Source organism: Fragaria vesca, linkage group LG2 (assembly GCF_000184155.1).
Source record: "Fragaria vesca subsp. vesca linkage group LG2, FraVesHawaii_1.0, whole genome shotgun sequence".
NCBI lineage: Eukaryota > Viridiplantae > Streptophyta > Magnoliopsida > Rosales > Rosaceae > Fragaria > Fragaria vesca.
Window position 1 is genome coordinate 19169534 of NC_020492.1, and position 15103 is coordinate 19184636.

Consider the following 15103-nt stretch of genomic DNA (forward strand, 5'->3'; position numbering starts at 1 on the left):
CTCGACTTATTTGTAAACTTTTAGCTTTGTTTACACCAAAGGCAAACTTACTAATGGCAGACTAACAAATGCAGGTTTGGACTATCCTATCTGCACAACTGTTGCAAGCCACCGATAGTGCACAGAGATCTCAAGACATCCAACATCCTACTGAATGAAGACATGCAGGCCAAGATAGGCGATTTCGGGCTTTGCAAAGTTTTCACAACTGAAAATGAAACTCACATATCTACAGATGCAAAGGGTACATGTTGATCCTGAGTAAGTCCTACATCTCATAACTAGCCACTTAGCCGGACTTAACCACTAAATCAGCTAGTAATTCTTTTTTCTTTTGCTTTCTTTGCAAGTTTTGGTGGCAGATACATTAGTACTGGGAAGCTGAATAGAAAAGTGATGTCTATAGCTTTGGGTTCGTTCTGTTGGAACTGATAACTGGCCTTCCAGCAATAGTAGAAGGCCCCCCACCCCTACAGTTATGTGATTGGGTCATTACTTATGTCGAAAGAAGGAAAGGAAATCGAGAACATAGTTGATCCGAGATTACAAAGATACAGCATAAACTCTGCCTGGAGAGCCATAGAGGTAGCAATGGCTTGTTTACCTTCTCTGGCAGTACAAAGGCCAGACATCAGTTATGTGTATGATGAGTTGAAGGAATGTCTGAAAATGGAGATGGATTCTGAGAAACCTCTGGTGATGAAGGGCAACCAAACCTGGTCAAGTGGCTTAGTTCATACTACTCCTTTGGATGATCCAAAAACCAAAAGGCACCACACTTGCTACTTGCTAGTATTAAGACTAGTTCAGGATTGATACTTTCCTAGTGTTTGTACATGCTAAAAGTCTAAAACTAGATATATGTACCTTTACTATCCACTTTGATCTCAGAAACTATCATTCTTCTTTTCTTTGAATTAAACCTTGCTAATACAACATCCCCGCCTTGATATAGTCCTTGTTCTCTATATGGTCTTTCATTATATAGGCGAGTAAGCGTGTGGACTATCATTTACATGCATAGTCTTTCGCGTGTAAGTTTGTGGACCAAGACTATATTGGATACTTTGTTGTAATTCTATATCCGTTATGTAGAGATTCCTATGACCCGACCGACCCGACCGGAAGACGATCTGTTTCCTGTCCGGCGAGGGTGAAGGGAAAAGCGAGGGTGAAGGGACAGCGATGTTCTTTCCATTCGTCAGATCATACTGTCCGATACGAAGCAAATTGAGTCGGTCTGTTTGCATATATGTACGATATACACTCGATTGAATTTGATCAACTGAAGGAAGTTAGGAGTAGTCATATACACAAGCACAGATATTTTGATTTTGAAGGAAGGCTTCTAATTGCAATAGATGCAGCAAGCGGCAAGCAACATTTACTGATTTGTAACTTCCTATCTTGGTTTATGGCAGAAGTACATAATGATGGCATATGTACAGATGCAGGATTAGACTATCTGCACTATAGTCGCAAGCCACCTATAGTACACAGAGAGACCTCAAGACACATCCAACATCCTACCAAATGACGACATGAAAGCCAAGATAGGCGATTTTGGGCTCTGCCAAGTTTTCACAACTGAAAATGGAACTTACATCTCTACAGAAGCAAAGGGTAATAGCGGATTCCTTGATCCTGAGCAAGTCCTAAATGTCATGACTAGCATTACTTCACTGCAGGCTTCATAGGCTATGTCTATGATGAAAAGTAATGCCTGAGAGTGGAGATGGTTTCGGAGAAACCTCATGTACAGAGGGCTATCAAACCTGGTCAAGTAGCTGGTAGTAAACTGAAACCTGCTCCCTTTAGATCCAAAAACTGAAATGCACCACAGTGACCACACATGCTAGTTTTAAGTCTGGTTAAGGCTTGAGACTACTTCCTAGCAAACACTCCTTCCCTCAAATTGATACCTATACTTTTCGCATAGACATTTCATGTATACCAACCTGAATGCTTTGTAGATCGAAATGTATATGTATATACCAAACATACGTATATAGATTACTCTACTATACATGGTAGCATGGATTAAGCATAGTGATACTTAGTGCAGTAGAATATTCATGCCAGATATGTACATTGTATAGTAAATCAAATACACTAACGAAGCAATACCAGTATAGTTCTAGGCAGCACACTGAGGCTTGCTTGAGAGCCAAGGCACAGCCCCAACACCACCATAGCTCGGAAAATTACTGAGGCAATGCAAATCATCGAAGCCGCAGCTCGGCCTCTCAATCGGCCACTCTACATCCGACGGCCTAATGAAGCTCGGAACCCACACCGGTGTTCCATCCTCGAACGAATTCTGCGTCAACCTCCTAAGATCAGAGCCGTCAACTTTCACCGTAAAAATCTCACCGTACGGCTGATAATGATGCGGGTTTGAGATAGGCTCAGCCGATATTGCCCCATAATCCGAAGTGAAAACCAAGCTCTTCCCATCCGGGCTGAACCACGGGTGGTTAGTCCGACCGCCCGACCCGCTTTGGATCACTTTTCTCAACCCGGTTCCGTTCGGGTGGATCACGTACAACTCGAAGCTCCCGCTTCCGGGGTTTTCCCGGTCGGAAGCGAACGCTATCCAGTCGCCGTCCGGCGACCAGTTACACATCGTGTCCGTCCATGGGCCCTCCGTCAGCCTCTGCAGCCCGATTCTCTCACCTTCCTCGGCGTCCATTATGTAGAGATTCTTATGACCCGACCGACCCGACCGGAAGACGATCCGTTTCCCGTCCGGCGAGGGTGAAGGGAAAGCGTTGTTCTTTCCGTTTGTGGTCAACTTCTTGACGGCGATTTGATCAACGTCGATGGCGATGATATCAACCTCAGTGCTTTCCGGTGCGAATTCCGGCCCGGCGCCGGTGTATACTACGCCCTTGCGAACCGGGTCCCACGACGTCGAGAACGCATTTCCAGGGTAGACCTCCCGCCGGTTCGAACCGTCGCGGTTCACGACGTAGACACCCGGTAAGTTCGCGAAGGCGATACGATCACCCGAGGGTGAGAACGAAGGAAAAGTACCGTCGACTCTGAGGACGGAGAGGTTCGGAATCGCGGTGTGGATGTTTTGTAGAAAAAGCTTCGGGCTTTTCTTTCCGTTTAAGTTGCCTCTGCACTTGTGGTACCCGACCCGACCCGAATCGGGGGAGATGAACGGGTTGAAGTGGTGTGTGCTCGGCGAGACGAGCCGCGTCAGCTCCTTGAACTCGCCCTTCACCAAGTCGAAAAGCTCCACGTGGCGGAAGCTCGTGGAGGGCCTTCTGGTGGCCACGGCGATGAAGGCGTGGTTCCCGGGTGACGTGGCGGGCGTGAACGCGTGGAGACCCGGCGGCGTGATTCGCTCCACCACAACTGATTCCGTAGAAACCGCCCCCTGTTTCGGTAAAATCGCCCGGTAAATACTCCACCACTGGTCTTCTCCTCTTCTGTGAAAGTAAATCGTTGACTCGTCAACCCAGCTCGGCCAGCCGCCGTGCTCGACCACCTTGACTCGGCGAGTCCCGTCGCGAGTCAAGAACACGTAGATGTCTGTACTGAGCTCCTCGACCTCGCCGTCCCAGCCTTTCTCCCCATACGACGCCGCCGCCGTCCAAACTCCGGAAGGCGACACCGCCGGGCTGAAGTCCGCGACGCCGTGAGGAGTCAGCCTCCGGGTCAAACCCGAGCTCAGCTCAGTCGCGTACACCGCAGCTGAGCTCGTCCTGGGAACGCCGGAGTCTTCGTGAGTTGACACGTATACTAAATACTCCCCGGTCAAGCTGGGCTTGTCTTTCATGGAAACCCGGTCCGATCCCAGCAGAGGGAGCTGAACCCGGTCCACGACTTCAAGCGCGGACCTTTTTCTGGAGGGAGAATCGTCGAAGTAAACGGCGTCGTAGAAGATGTTGGAGAAGCCGTTGCGCTCGGTGACGTAGATGATTTGGAGAGACGGGTCGGGTCGGTTTGGGGATCGGAGTCGGGTTTGGTTGGGAAAGAAAGTGGAGGAGGGGAAGTGGCCGTTGAAGTTGACGGACTGGCCGTCTGTGATTCGGGTTTCGGCGATTGGGTGAGTTGGGTGAGCAACAGGGAGGGTGAAGATGTCGAAGTAGTAATCTAATCTGCCGTTGGTGGTGAAGACGATGCTGGAAGGGCCATGGTCTTCAGCTGTGATGAAGCTAAGCAGCAGCAAATGGAGCAAAAGATGAAGAATTGAATTGGGTTTCATGTTGTGTTTGATTCTGTGGGTGGAGTTCAGTGAGGGGGTGGCAGTGTTTTTGTGTGTATAAATGTTCATGGATAATTTGGGGTGCAGGAGATTAATGATAAGGTGATGGGGAGAGGATAGAAGTCATAGAAGAACAACACGCGTGGCATATTCTGGGAAAACTTGAGATTGCGAAATCATTATCCCTGTGGGGACAATACTGTGAGTCTGTGATGGCGATTCTTTTAGCTTGATGTGCATCGATGGAATGGGAAAGCTTAACGAAAGATGAACACCTACTTAACGAAGAAATAAAGAAATGGGATTGTATAATATATTGAACTCCCTTAACGGAAGGGTAAGAATTGTAGTCGATGATATGAAGGGTCAAGCAATTCTATGATAAGATAAGATAAGATAAGAAGTTCCTTATAAAAATTGGGGACATATTTTTTCAAACAATCTTTTATGCATATAAACGACGTTTGTTCTCTTCTTTTTCGGTTTCTCGCGTCAATTCTACTTAATTGTTATTCAACTTTTGAATTTTCAATCATTAAACCCTCGTTACGAAACTCAACAGTTAAAACACTATGTCTAATAACTCTAAGAATTTAGCTGCTTAAAACTATTTGTTCTCTTTAGATTCGCTGAAAAAGGCTATTCAATGATCTCAATCTCTCTCCCTCTCACTCCCTACATACTTCAATTCTCCACACTTTAGTCTATCTCCAACTCTCCAAGGTATGTTTGTTCGTAATTTGATGAAGTTTGTTGTTTGTTGTTTTTTTTTTTTTTTCTATATTTTTTCTTACAATACTTGATCAACTTAGATTAGAAAACTTCGTATAATTACATTCAAGATTGCACTTTTACTGTTTTTAACTATAACTTTTGTGGAACACTTTTTTGCATTGACCGTTTTTTTAACTTCATAGAATCATATTCAAGATTTTTTTTGCAAAACCATTAAAGTGCACCATTCTTAAAACTCACCTCATGTCTTCAAATATTAGGTCCGGCCTTGGGGAAATCTCTAAGGAATCAGAGTCCAAAGTCAATGATAAAAACAATGCATGACAAATTCAATGACAAACCATACCTCATATACCTATTTAGTAATGACTCAATTTAACGCTACACCAATATTCTTACTACACCGCAATAACATTATCCATATAGGTGTTATTTTGATACCTTTTGTGGTATACACATGCTAAATGTTTTTTTTATGATGTTTCACGTGGCAAATATCTTTCAGTAATTTATATGTAGGTGAAAACGATGAATATTACTTGATCCGTATATGTCGTACTGAGTCTCCTCTCTCTCGATCTCTCGGTTAATTTCATCTTCAAGAAGAAAACTAGCTTGTCTCCTCATCATTCTCTTTGTCTTCTTCGATTCCCTTCTTATTTCTTTGAAATTTGAAAATATGAAAAAGAAAAAGTTATATATCCATTGTCTAGTATTTCCTTTTGTAATTTTTGCTTTGTACTAGTATCTCTTAGAAAGAGAGTCAGGTGATTCGATCTTTAATCACTTCTTAGTTGGTTCATTTAGGTAGTACGTATTCGATCGATACAAAATTTTCCCCTCTTATTGTAATATATATACTAGTCCTAGTTTTCAAAGACTCTGATTTAACAAAGTCGTATCTAATTGTTCATATGATATGATGTTAACTCTTATATGTTATATCCCGTAACGTTTTGTATTTCATTCTTTTTCAATTTCGATTCTACATATCTCACGGCCATCTTTTCTTAGCTTCAATGGTAGTATATTTTAGATTTGTCTGAAAGATTGTTGATCTGTTACTCTGATTTATATGTTTTTTTTATTAAAAAAATTATGTTATTTTTGACAAGCTAGCCAGACTGAGATATTTTTCTTTTAGTTTTTCTTTTGTTTTTATCCACATTTTTTCTTAATGAATGGTGGTGCAGATATGTAAAGAATATGCCAGAGGTACAAGAGGATGTACAACCCTACCTACAAAAACCAAAAGCATACAAGGAAAAGCTTTGAATTCTCAAACAATAAAGGACATTTCTCAAAGATGGAAACAACAACTGAGTTTGAATTGAGAAAATGCAATACATAAAAAACTAGGCATTTCTGGATGTGTGAATACATAATTTAGCACGAAACCGAAGGCGAACAAATATAGAAAATAAATAAATTAAAATTTTCATGAAAATATGCATTTAGCTAGACAACTCGTCAAACATTTCTATTGCAGGGTATTTATTACCATTTAATTAGCATATATCCTATACAAAAAAAACCACATGAGTAATGCCAGATTATCATAGAAAAGTGAATTTTTATTTCCATTAATGAATATTAAACCGACCTAACAATGATAACTTGGCAATATTAATGCATGCATAATCCCTCATTAAATTTCACAACCCAGGCACACCAACAGAACATATCTGTCTGAGTTCAACAATGGATGAAGTTTTCGAACAAGGACACAACTCTAGCAAAATTTTTGATTGAGGTCCCTTGGCCAACGCTATATATAGGAAACCCAGTAGTTCATTTCTCTCCACTCCAAGAAAGCAAAGCTCCTTCTTCCTTCCCTTGTTTAATCCCTAGCTTCTGTCCATTTTCCTTTGCTAGCTATAGCTAGCAGCCCGCCATGGCTAGAAGGAAAGTGAGACTGCAGTTCATTGAAAATATGAGCCAGCGAAAAAGCACATACAGGAAAAGGAAGAAAGGATTTACTACAAAGATGAATGAGATAGGCATTCTCTGTGACGTCAAAGCCGCGGCGGTCATCTACAGTCCCTTTGAGACCGAGCCGGTGGTCATCCCGGATCATGAAACAGCCGTACAACTGTTTACGGAGTGGAGAGATATGCCTGAAATGGAGAGAACCAAACGGATGGTGACACAAGAAATGTTCTTGCGCCAAAGAATACAAAAGACGAGGGATCAGATTAGAAAGATTAAGAGAGACAATAAGGAAAAGGAGCTCACAAACACCATGTACGGAGTTCTGCACGACTGGAAACTCGATCCCATCTACAAGCTCGACCTGAAGGATGTGAATGAACTGAAATCCACCATAGAACGCTACATCCATCAGACAAGAATGATAAAGCAGAATGCGACGGTGCAAGAGAGCCATGAGAATAGGCAGAACCAGACGGTGGACCAACCGACTGCGATGGAGCTCGGACTGACTACATGGACTCCATTTGGAGAGGGAACCAGCAGAAGCATGGAGCAGCAGACTCAACAGCAGCAGCAGTCCCAGGTGGCAGCTGAACCGGCTACAATGGAGCTCGGACTGACGACGTGGACACCATTTGGAGAGGGAACCAACAGAGCCTTCGAGCAGCAGACTCAGCAGCAGCAGCAGTACCAAGAGGTAGCTGAACCGGCTTCGATGGAGCTCAGTCTGACGAGGCGGACTCCATTTGGAGAGGGAAACAGCAGAAACATGGAACAGCAGACTCAGCAACAGCAGTACCAAGCCGCGGTGGAGGCGCAGAGCATGGAGGAGACGCAACACCAGTTGATGCAGTTTCTGGCGCATAGGGAGCAACAACAACAGCAAATGATGTTCCAGCAACAGCAGCAAATGATGATATTCCAGCAGCAGAACCCTATTGCAGCGCAGTGGCAACAGCAACAACAACAGCAGCAGATGATGTACCAACAGAGCACCTGGTTCTCGAACATCCTAAACCCACAGACGCCACCCCAGACGATGGACTTCCTTAACCCGCTAGCACCGCTTCAGCCAGGTGCCTTCGGAGATTACGTCAGCAGCGGCAGTGCTACGCAGCTATATGCTCCGCTTCCTCCAGGAACGCTCGGAGACCACAACAACAACGGCAATGCTACATGGCCAGATGATTCTTCATTCCGTTTCCCGTGAACAGTCTATGGTTTGATCGAGTTTGCTTTTGGTGTGTGTGTTTTTAATTTCAGACAATTTGCTTTTGGTGTGGTTTAATTTCTTGCATGGACTTTGGACTGTTTAATTTCTGGTTTTTTATTGCTTTTGGATTGCGTATGTTTGTGAACTGGAACTGGTTAATTTGCTTAATTATTATTGGTTTTTTTTTTTTTTGGACAATTATTGGTTTTGGTTATATTTCATAATTGTAGTTGTTTATCTGATGTGGTTTAATCATGGTTGATTATGTTGTTGATGTTTTTTGTCATATGTATTCTCCGAGATGTAATCTATACTTTCGATCTTTTTTTATTTTCAGATGTATTTGTTTATTTTCCGATGTATTCTATATAGAACAATTGTCTCTTCTTCATTTTCCGATGTAAAACCAACACTTGTTTTGTAGAGAACCAAGTTTCGAAGTCCGATAAGAAGACCTTGTATTTAGAAGAACTATTGTCTTGCATGTACAACAGATGCTCAATAATAGTCAGAGTTTTTTACAGATTTGTTGTCTATTTTGCTATTGCAGTCATATATTTGCTCTTCAATAATCTGAACATAACTCAACTGAAGGCTAGAGTTGAACCTAATTCACGGCTTCACAACTACACCAGCGATCTTTTTCTCTCTGTCATAGCATTTCAAGGCAATAAGCTTAGAATCAGAGATCAATAACTGGCGAAAGAACCTAGTGACCAACTGACGAACTGTAGTTATCAATTTTCGTCATCCTTAATTATAGTGAAGAGGATCGAGAGGAAGAAGACAATGAAGTAAGTCAAGTAACTAGTCATATATATATATATATATATATATAATGATAAGCACCTATGCGCATGCAATTTTCTAGGTTATAATACATTAATTATAAGTATGTACGTTGGACGTGCATGAAGAAATATGAAGCGCGTAAAATATTATGAGACACATGAGTAAATGTAAAATGCGTAGATAGATATGAAACGAGTATTTTAAATACATGACTACCTTCGTGTATAACATAATATACATATGGCAATTATAGTCATATTCACATGCAATCCAAATACAATAGTGATAGATTTAACATGAACTGATGAATGTTACAAGAACATGAAATATCAAATCGTAAATAACTTAATTGTCTGTTTATTAATTACCAATTTCCATCTTCTAACATAATCCCCAGAAATAAAGGGTTTCCAAATTCCATCGAAGAAGTTTCAAGTCGGACAATAACTCAGACGGGGACTATTACCGATAGCTAACTCTATACACCAATGCAGTTTTTAATTCAAACAAGAATGACTACAAATATTGAGTCGTTGCTCGCTAGATTGTGCCCCCCAAAATAGCCAAGTACTTTTTGGTCGTTGGTTGGTCGTTGCTAGAGTCCAGGACAGTTAAAGTGGGGGCTTCTTCACAGAAATCAAAACTGTGGGGGAGCTCCACAGTGCCAACATAGCTTAGCTGTCTCTCACAACTTAGCTAACAACTTCTTCTCCAAGAATATACCCACACACCCAGTCAATATATAATTCACATTTCCACACTTTCTCTCATTCTTTCTTCTCTGCCTCTCTCTCTCTAGCTCTCTGTCTGAAGCTGAAGCTGAAGCAGAGTCAGCACTCTTTCATGGGAAGTTGGGCACGGCGATTACAAAAACGGTGTAGTTCGATCACAACCCACAATCACTAGCTTGTTTCCCCTTTGCAAAAGATTGAAGCTTTTCCGAGCTTTGCTTTCTTTTCTTATTTTTTGCTCTTGTTGTTGTTTTTGTGTGTGTGTTTCAATCTTTTTGCAATGAGCTTCTTGCGGCCCTCTGCTTTGTACCAGTGCCTACTTGCGTACCCTTCGCTGCGTTGGATGCCGTGTCAGAGTTGGGAGTTTCTCCGGTGGCCGGGGCTCGATGGGTTCATGAGACTCTTGGTGGTGGTGCTTCTCTGGACTATGTTTTCCGAAATCCGGTTCATTCCATCTTCTTCTATGTACCCGACTCTTCGTGTTGGTGATCGAGTCCTGGTTGAAAAGGTACAACCTTTACTTTTAGTTTCTGGGTTTTTCATTTATGTGTTTAGAAATGACAGCTAGAATGCATAACCTTTCCTCTTTCGATTTTTGGTAATTAATAGTGTTGAAGTGTTTACCTTGTTTGATCTTGTGAATGGATAATGTTGCAAAGGTTCTCTTTGTGCCACTAGTCTTTGGAAACGCTCGTCTTCACCATCACTATGTTCACCCAATAATCTCTGTGTAACTAGCACAATGTATTGTATGATCATGATAATTGATAACAATAATACTATTTTCGCTTAGGAATTTTGTACTAATCCACCAATGAATTGATTATATCATGATCTTGTAGTATTTGATGTACATTTCGATTATCAGCCCAATGTACATGTAGTAATGTGAGGACAGATAGTAAAGACTGTTTGATTGCATTGTATGGATGGAACTCTTTCTCATTGTATTCTTGGTGCTTGAAACCAAGATGACCTTTGGTGTATGTCCTAATGTTTTAAGATTTTAGGAGCATTGAGAATCCAGCAACATTGTCATACAATAAGCCAAGAAACCCAGCGTTCTGGAGTTTATATTGTTGCGATTACAATCTCCCATTCTAAGTATAATTCCCCATGTTTGGTTTTTTTATGGATCTAACTATCTCGGATAAGCTTGCCTGTGAGGAAGATGAAAAAAAGGAACTGGTGTCTTTGGTTTATTACCACATAGATTGTTTCATTTATTACTCTCTCTTATGCTGGGAATTAAGAGGTTGACTCATTCAAGCATTTGATGCAATTTGATCAAAGGAAATTATTTGGGGCAGAGGTGGTTGTCAGATTAGCTTCATTCTGTAGCAACTATCAGCAATCAATTTTCATTCTTGTTTTTACTTGCAGCTCTGAGTAAATACTTATTACTGAAAAGTACTTAGATATGCTGTTAAGGACATCAGAGTCGGTGAGTTTTCATGTATTCCATACTCATATTTGCATCACAATGGCATCCTCATATATAGTTTGGGTAGCCTTCAGTTGAGTTAAGATCATTTCTCTTGGCATTACAGGGTTGGAGTGTTATACACCAGGAATAAAGAATCTTTAAAAATGTAATTTCAACCATCATAATGACCCAAAAGAGTTTTGATGTTACGTTAAGTATGGTATTTGTTGAGCAAAGACTAGTGAGGGTTTTACTTGGTGATTATTGTATGGTCCCTCGTTTGTTTGTTTTTCTTGGTAGGTCATTTTCCCTTCATATGACTTAATCTTTATGTTGTACTTTGTTGTCATACACGAGCCATGGAAAATCTTCTGTCGAATGATATGTAGTCATTCGCGGTAATAAGCCAATACTACCAATTATTATTTAGGAGAGATCCTTACAGTAATGACCCTGGCTCTGTTCATCTTTCTTCTTTCTTGAAATTGCTTTTAATAAAATTTGTTACAAAAGGGACCATCCAGAATCTGCTGAGTGCCAAGATGATTAGTAGTCATTAGCAATTTAGCAGTAACTGACTATAGGAATGAACAACTCTTGTTATCAGTGCATTGGGCAGCTCTTGTGTAACTAGAGCTTTTATCTCAGAAAAATGAAAATCAGAATATGAACAGTGGAATTCCTAAACATAATTTGTAAATTTTTGACCTTTTCCCCCTGAAATACAAAGCAAACATTCCTATACTTTTCTGAAATTATATCAGTTTGAACTAGTGAGCATATGCAACTCAGTATAATATATATTATAACAGATACGATTGCTGCAATAATCAATTCAATTGGCATTTCTTAGTTAAAACCAGTAGTCCAGTACCCTTGACGTTATTAAAAATGTTCAATCTTTGTTAAAGAGCTCTGGGATTCAGTCCCTGGTTTTAGCTGAAGTCTGAATGATAGTTAAATGGTAATACTAGACACCAGAACCTCTATTTCCTCCATGCCTTCTTTTCATCAAATAATAGACTGTATTTTACAACTTTTTATGTCTTTGATATATTTGTTTATTTGAAATTGTTAGTCTACGAAGAACTACCATTTCTACTCATAGTTTTGATTGACACTGGTAACCCGGTAACTTTTGCAGGCCTCATTATTCTTCAGATCCCCTGCTTTGCATGATATTGTAACATTTCGAGATCCAACACAGGTTAGTTCATTTAGCATACACTAGCTCAAGTCTCTTGGAGTATGATGTATTTCTTACTCAAATATCTTGGCCAGAAATACTCATTTCTGTTACTGGTTTTCCTGCAGGAACCTGGAGACTTGGAACAGACTGTTTTCATAAAGAGGATTGTCGCAAAAGCTGGAGACTTGGTTGAGGTATACTATTTATTGACATTTAACATTTTATAGTTAATGTTATTAGGCTGTTTCCAGAAGATGATGAAATCATATTCTTTCTTGGGTACATGGGTTTGATATTTTTCTTTTACTTGCACACTGGAAAATTTGTAAAAATGCATCAGGTTCATTCAACTGGACATTTTTATATTTTCCTTCAACTCCTTTGCAGGTTCGGAATGGATGGCTCTATGTCAATGGTATTGCACAGAAAGAAGATTTTATAGCAGAACCACCCACATATGTATTAAATTTGACTGTGAGTATCATATCTTTTACTACTTTATGTTTCAATTCACATCTCATTTTCCAGCAGACTGTTCATTAACAGAATAATGTGTAGGAACTCATCTGACAAATTCTTCAAAAAAAGATCACCAGTAATGCTCTTTTGCTTTTATGTACCTTCTTATCCCTATTTATATTTGGGTTCATCATGGACCTTTATAGTCAGTACAAAATTTACTTGTTTCACTACTAATTTTGCATTGTAATTAGTTTCTCTTGAGTCTAAAAGTCAGTCTTTGTTTTACACATAACTTAACTTCTGGGGAATTGAACTTGCAGTATGTGCCTGAAGGCCATGTATATGTGCTGGGTGACAACCGTAACAACAGCTACGATTCTCATGTTTGGTTAGTAGTTTTGACATGATCTACAATGCCTCTTCTCGACTACTTCCATGAAATTGAAACTGTTAATTTGTTGCTTCTCAAGCTTCCTTTTCTCATTTGGTTAATCTTTTCCATGTCTTCTATGAACAGGGGACCCCTTCCAACGAAAAACATCATGGCAAGATATGTCACGTGTTGTCACAGACCTCTACGCAGTTAATTCAATAGTTGAAGACTGGCTAGAGGTACTTGAAGCTTTAGGATTTGACATGAGGTAGTGTAGATATGCGTCAAATGCAGTCATTTCGTACCCCATTTGTGATCTGTGATTCCATTTTTAACATTCAATCAAGGCATGCAACTTGATGTTGGATGCTGTCTGTGTATTTGTGTGGAGTACAATGCCTGTTAATTGCTGGTAGACAATTGACAAAGAAAACTAAATTTCTTGTCAATGCTCCATCACAGAGACAACTCAACTTCTCTGTAGTAATCGTAGCATCGCATTCTGTTGGTCTGTACTCTATTGTATAATGCAACTTAACTTCTTGCGACTGCTTTAACCATAGACAGCTGTATTGTGCTTGCTTCTGTTTGGTGCTGTGATTCATATTTGCATAGAGATTCTAGCTTCTCTACTGTCTACTCTACCATATTAGAGATAGAACCTTATAAAAGCAGAGGTTCAAGATTTTCTTTGGTTCATGATTCAGTTTTTGATTATTTCATGATTCTGATCTGTCTGTTTGTGCGTAAGGTCCTATGAATCCTACCAAAGGCTTTTCTCGAAAATGAGAGTGGGTTGGTTACAACACAACGAAAGTAAACCAACTTGGATGTGTGATAAATATCTGGAGTGGTGTCATGTCTATTTCATAGCTTTTTGGAAGGTGAAGATTGCATTTTGGCTGGACCGATCGTTCTTGGGATATTTGTGAGAATCGAATCAAATCAGTACCCGCCAACGGAAAGCTAAAGCTTACAGCTTTCATATAGTCCAGACTCCAGAGTTGGAGTATTGCCTAACTTTCAGAAGTCCACCTTGAGCAAAGCATACCGAAATTAACCAAATTATCCAAGGGAAATGCAGGAAGTAGTTACTAGCTACATAAAGAAATTTTTAGGGTAAAAGATAATAAAAATCCCAAAGGATCCCCAAAGGCTTCTCGGACAGAAAAGAAAACACTCCAAATGCTCTATACTAGCAAATTCACTGCTGGATAGGGATAAAAGTAAATGTATTGATAGTTCGAACTGTCGATACTAATTTGTACGTCTGAAGTATCTGATTTGTTCTTTTTGAAAAAAGATGTCTCTAAATTTATCAAAATCCTTTAACCCTTTTTACCCTTAGAACGTCACCCGCGCCATAACCTCTATAGTGTGTTAGGATAGCCGATAAACATGTCACAACTCACCGACCAACATAAATCACGGATTGGTAATTAAATTTTTTATAAATTGATCACTAGTGTAGGTATAGTAGCAGACGCCTTTTACGTTCCCAAAGAAGCACCTCAGCAATCATAACTTCTTTCACTGTGTCTACTTTAATTTGGAGGTTGGCTAGGGTTCTAAAGAGAGAATGACATTATCAGTTTTAACCCTGCTACATAGATCAGATTTAAAGAGAGAATGACAAAGGTTGGTTTTACATTTACCGTCCCAAAGAAGTACCTCAGCAGTCAATTTTTTTCACCGTACGCGTGTCTATCTACCTTGGAGGTTGGCTAGGGTTCTAAAGAGACAATGACATCGATCAGTTTTAACAACATTACCCACTGAACGAAATAATGCATTCGTGATATAGTGGCCGGTCAAGAGACACGAGTCTTTGCAAGTCCATAATGATTCAAATTTAAAGAGTACGTCGACCTCCACCACGCTGCTGGTCGAGATCCATCGACTCGCCGCGTGAATGCGTGATCGTTCAAGTTACCGCCACCACTAGCAGTAGTCTCTCTTGGCTATAGAGAGAGAGAGAGAGAGAGAGAGAGAGAGAGAGAGAGAGAGAGAGAGAGACGACGACGTACGTAC

At 40.5% G+C, this 15103-nt stretch overlaps 2 protein-coding genes across 2 annotated transcripts; one reads left to right on the plus strand and one right to left on the minus strand.

Moving 5' to 3' along the window:
- Window positions 1–1525: 1525 nt before the first annotated feature.
- LOC101292474 lies at window positions 1526–4225 on the minus strand. The gene has a single exon (XM_004290855.1). It carries the CDS (start codon window positions 4217–4219, stop codon window positions 2138–2140), a length of 2082 nt encoding a protein of 693 aa, XP_004290903.1. The 5' UTR covers window positions 4220–4225; the 3' UTR covers window positions 1526–2137.
- Window positions 4226–9665: 5440 nt separating this feature from the next.
- LOC101292762 (chloroplast processing peptidase-like) lies at window positions 9666–13633 on the plus strand. The gene is made up of 6 exons (XM_004290856.1): window positions 9666–10130; window positions 12193–12255; window positions 12363–12431; window positions 12625–12711; window positions 13020–13087; window positions 13217–13633. The coding sequence occupies exons 1-6, from the start codon at window positions 9903–9905 to the stop codon at window positions 13284–13286; spliced, it is 585 nt and encodes a 194-aa protein (XP_004290904.1). The 5' UTR covers window positions 9666–9902; the 3' UTR covers window positions 13287–13633.
- Window positions 13634–15103: the final 1470 nt, after the last annotated feature.

Excerpts from the sequence above, each read along its gene's own strand:
- LOC101292474 (XM_004290855.1), bottom strand. The coding sequence starts at position 4,219 with ATGAAACCCAATTCAATTCTTCATCTTTTGCTCCATTTGCTGCTGCTT.
- LOC101292762 (XM_004290856.1), top strand. The coding sequence starts at position 9,903 with ATGAGCTTCTTGCGGCCCTCTGCTTTGTACCAGTGCCTACTTGCGTAC. Across the intron at positions 10,131-12,192 it reads ATCGAGTCCTGGTTGAAAAG|GCCTCATTATTCTTCAGATC; the intron begins GTACAACCTTTA and ends TAACTTTTGCAG. Across the intron at positions 13,088-13,216 it reads AGCTACGATTCTCATGTTTG|GGGACCCCTTCCAACGAAAA; the intron begins GTTAGTAGTTTT and ends TTCTATGAACAG.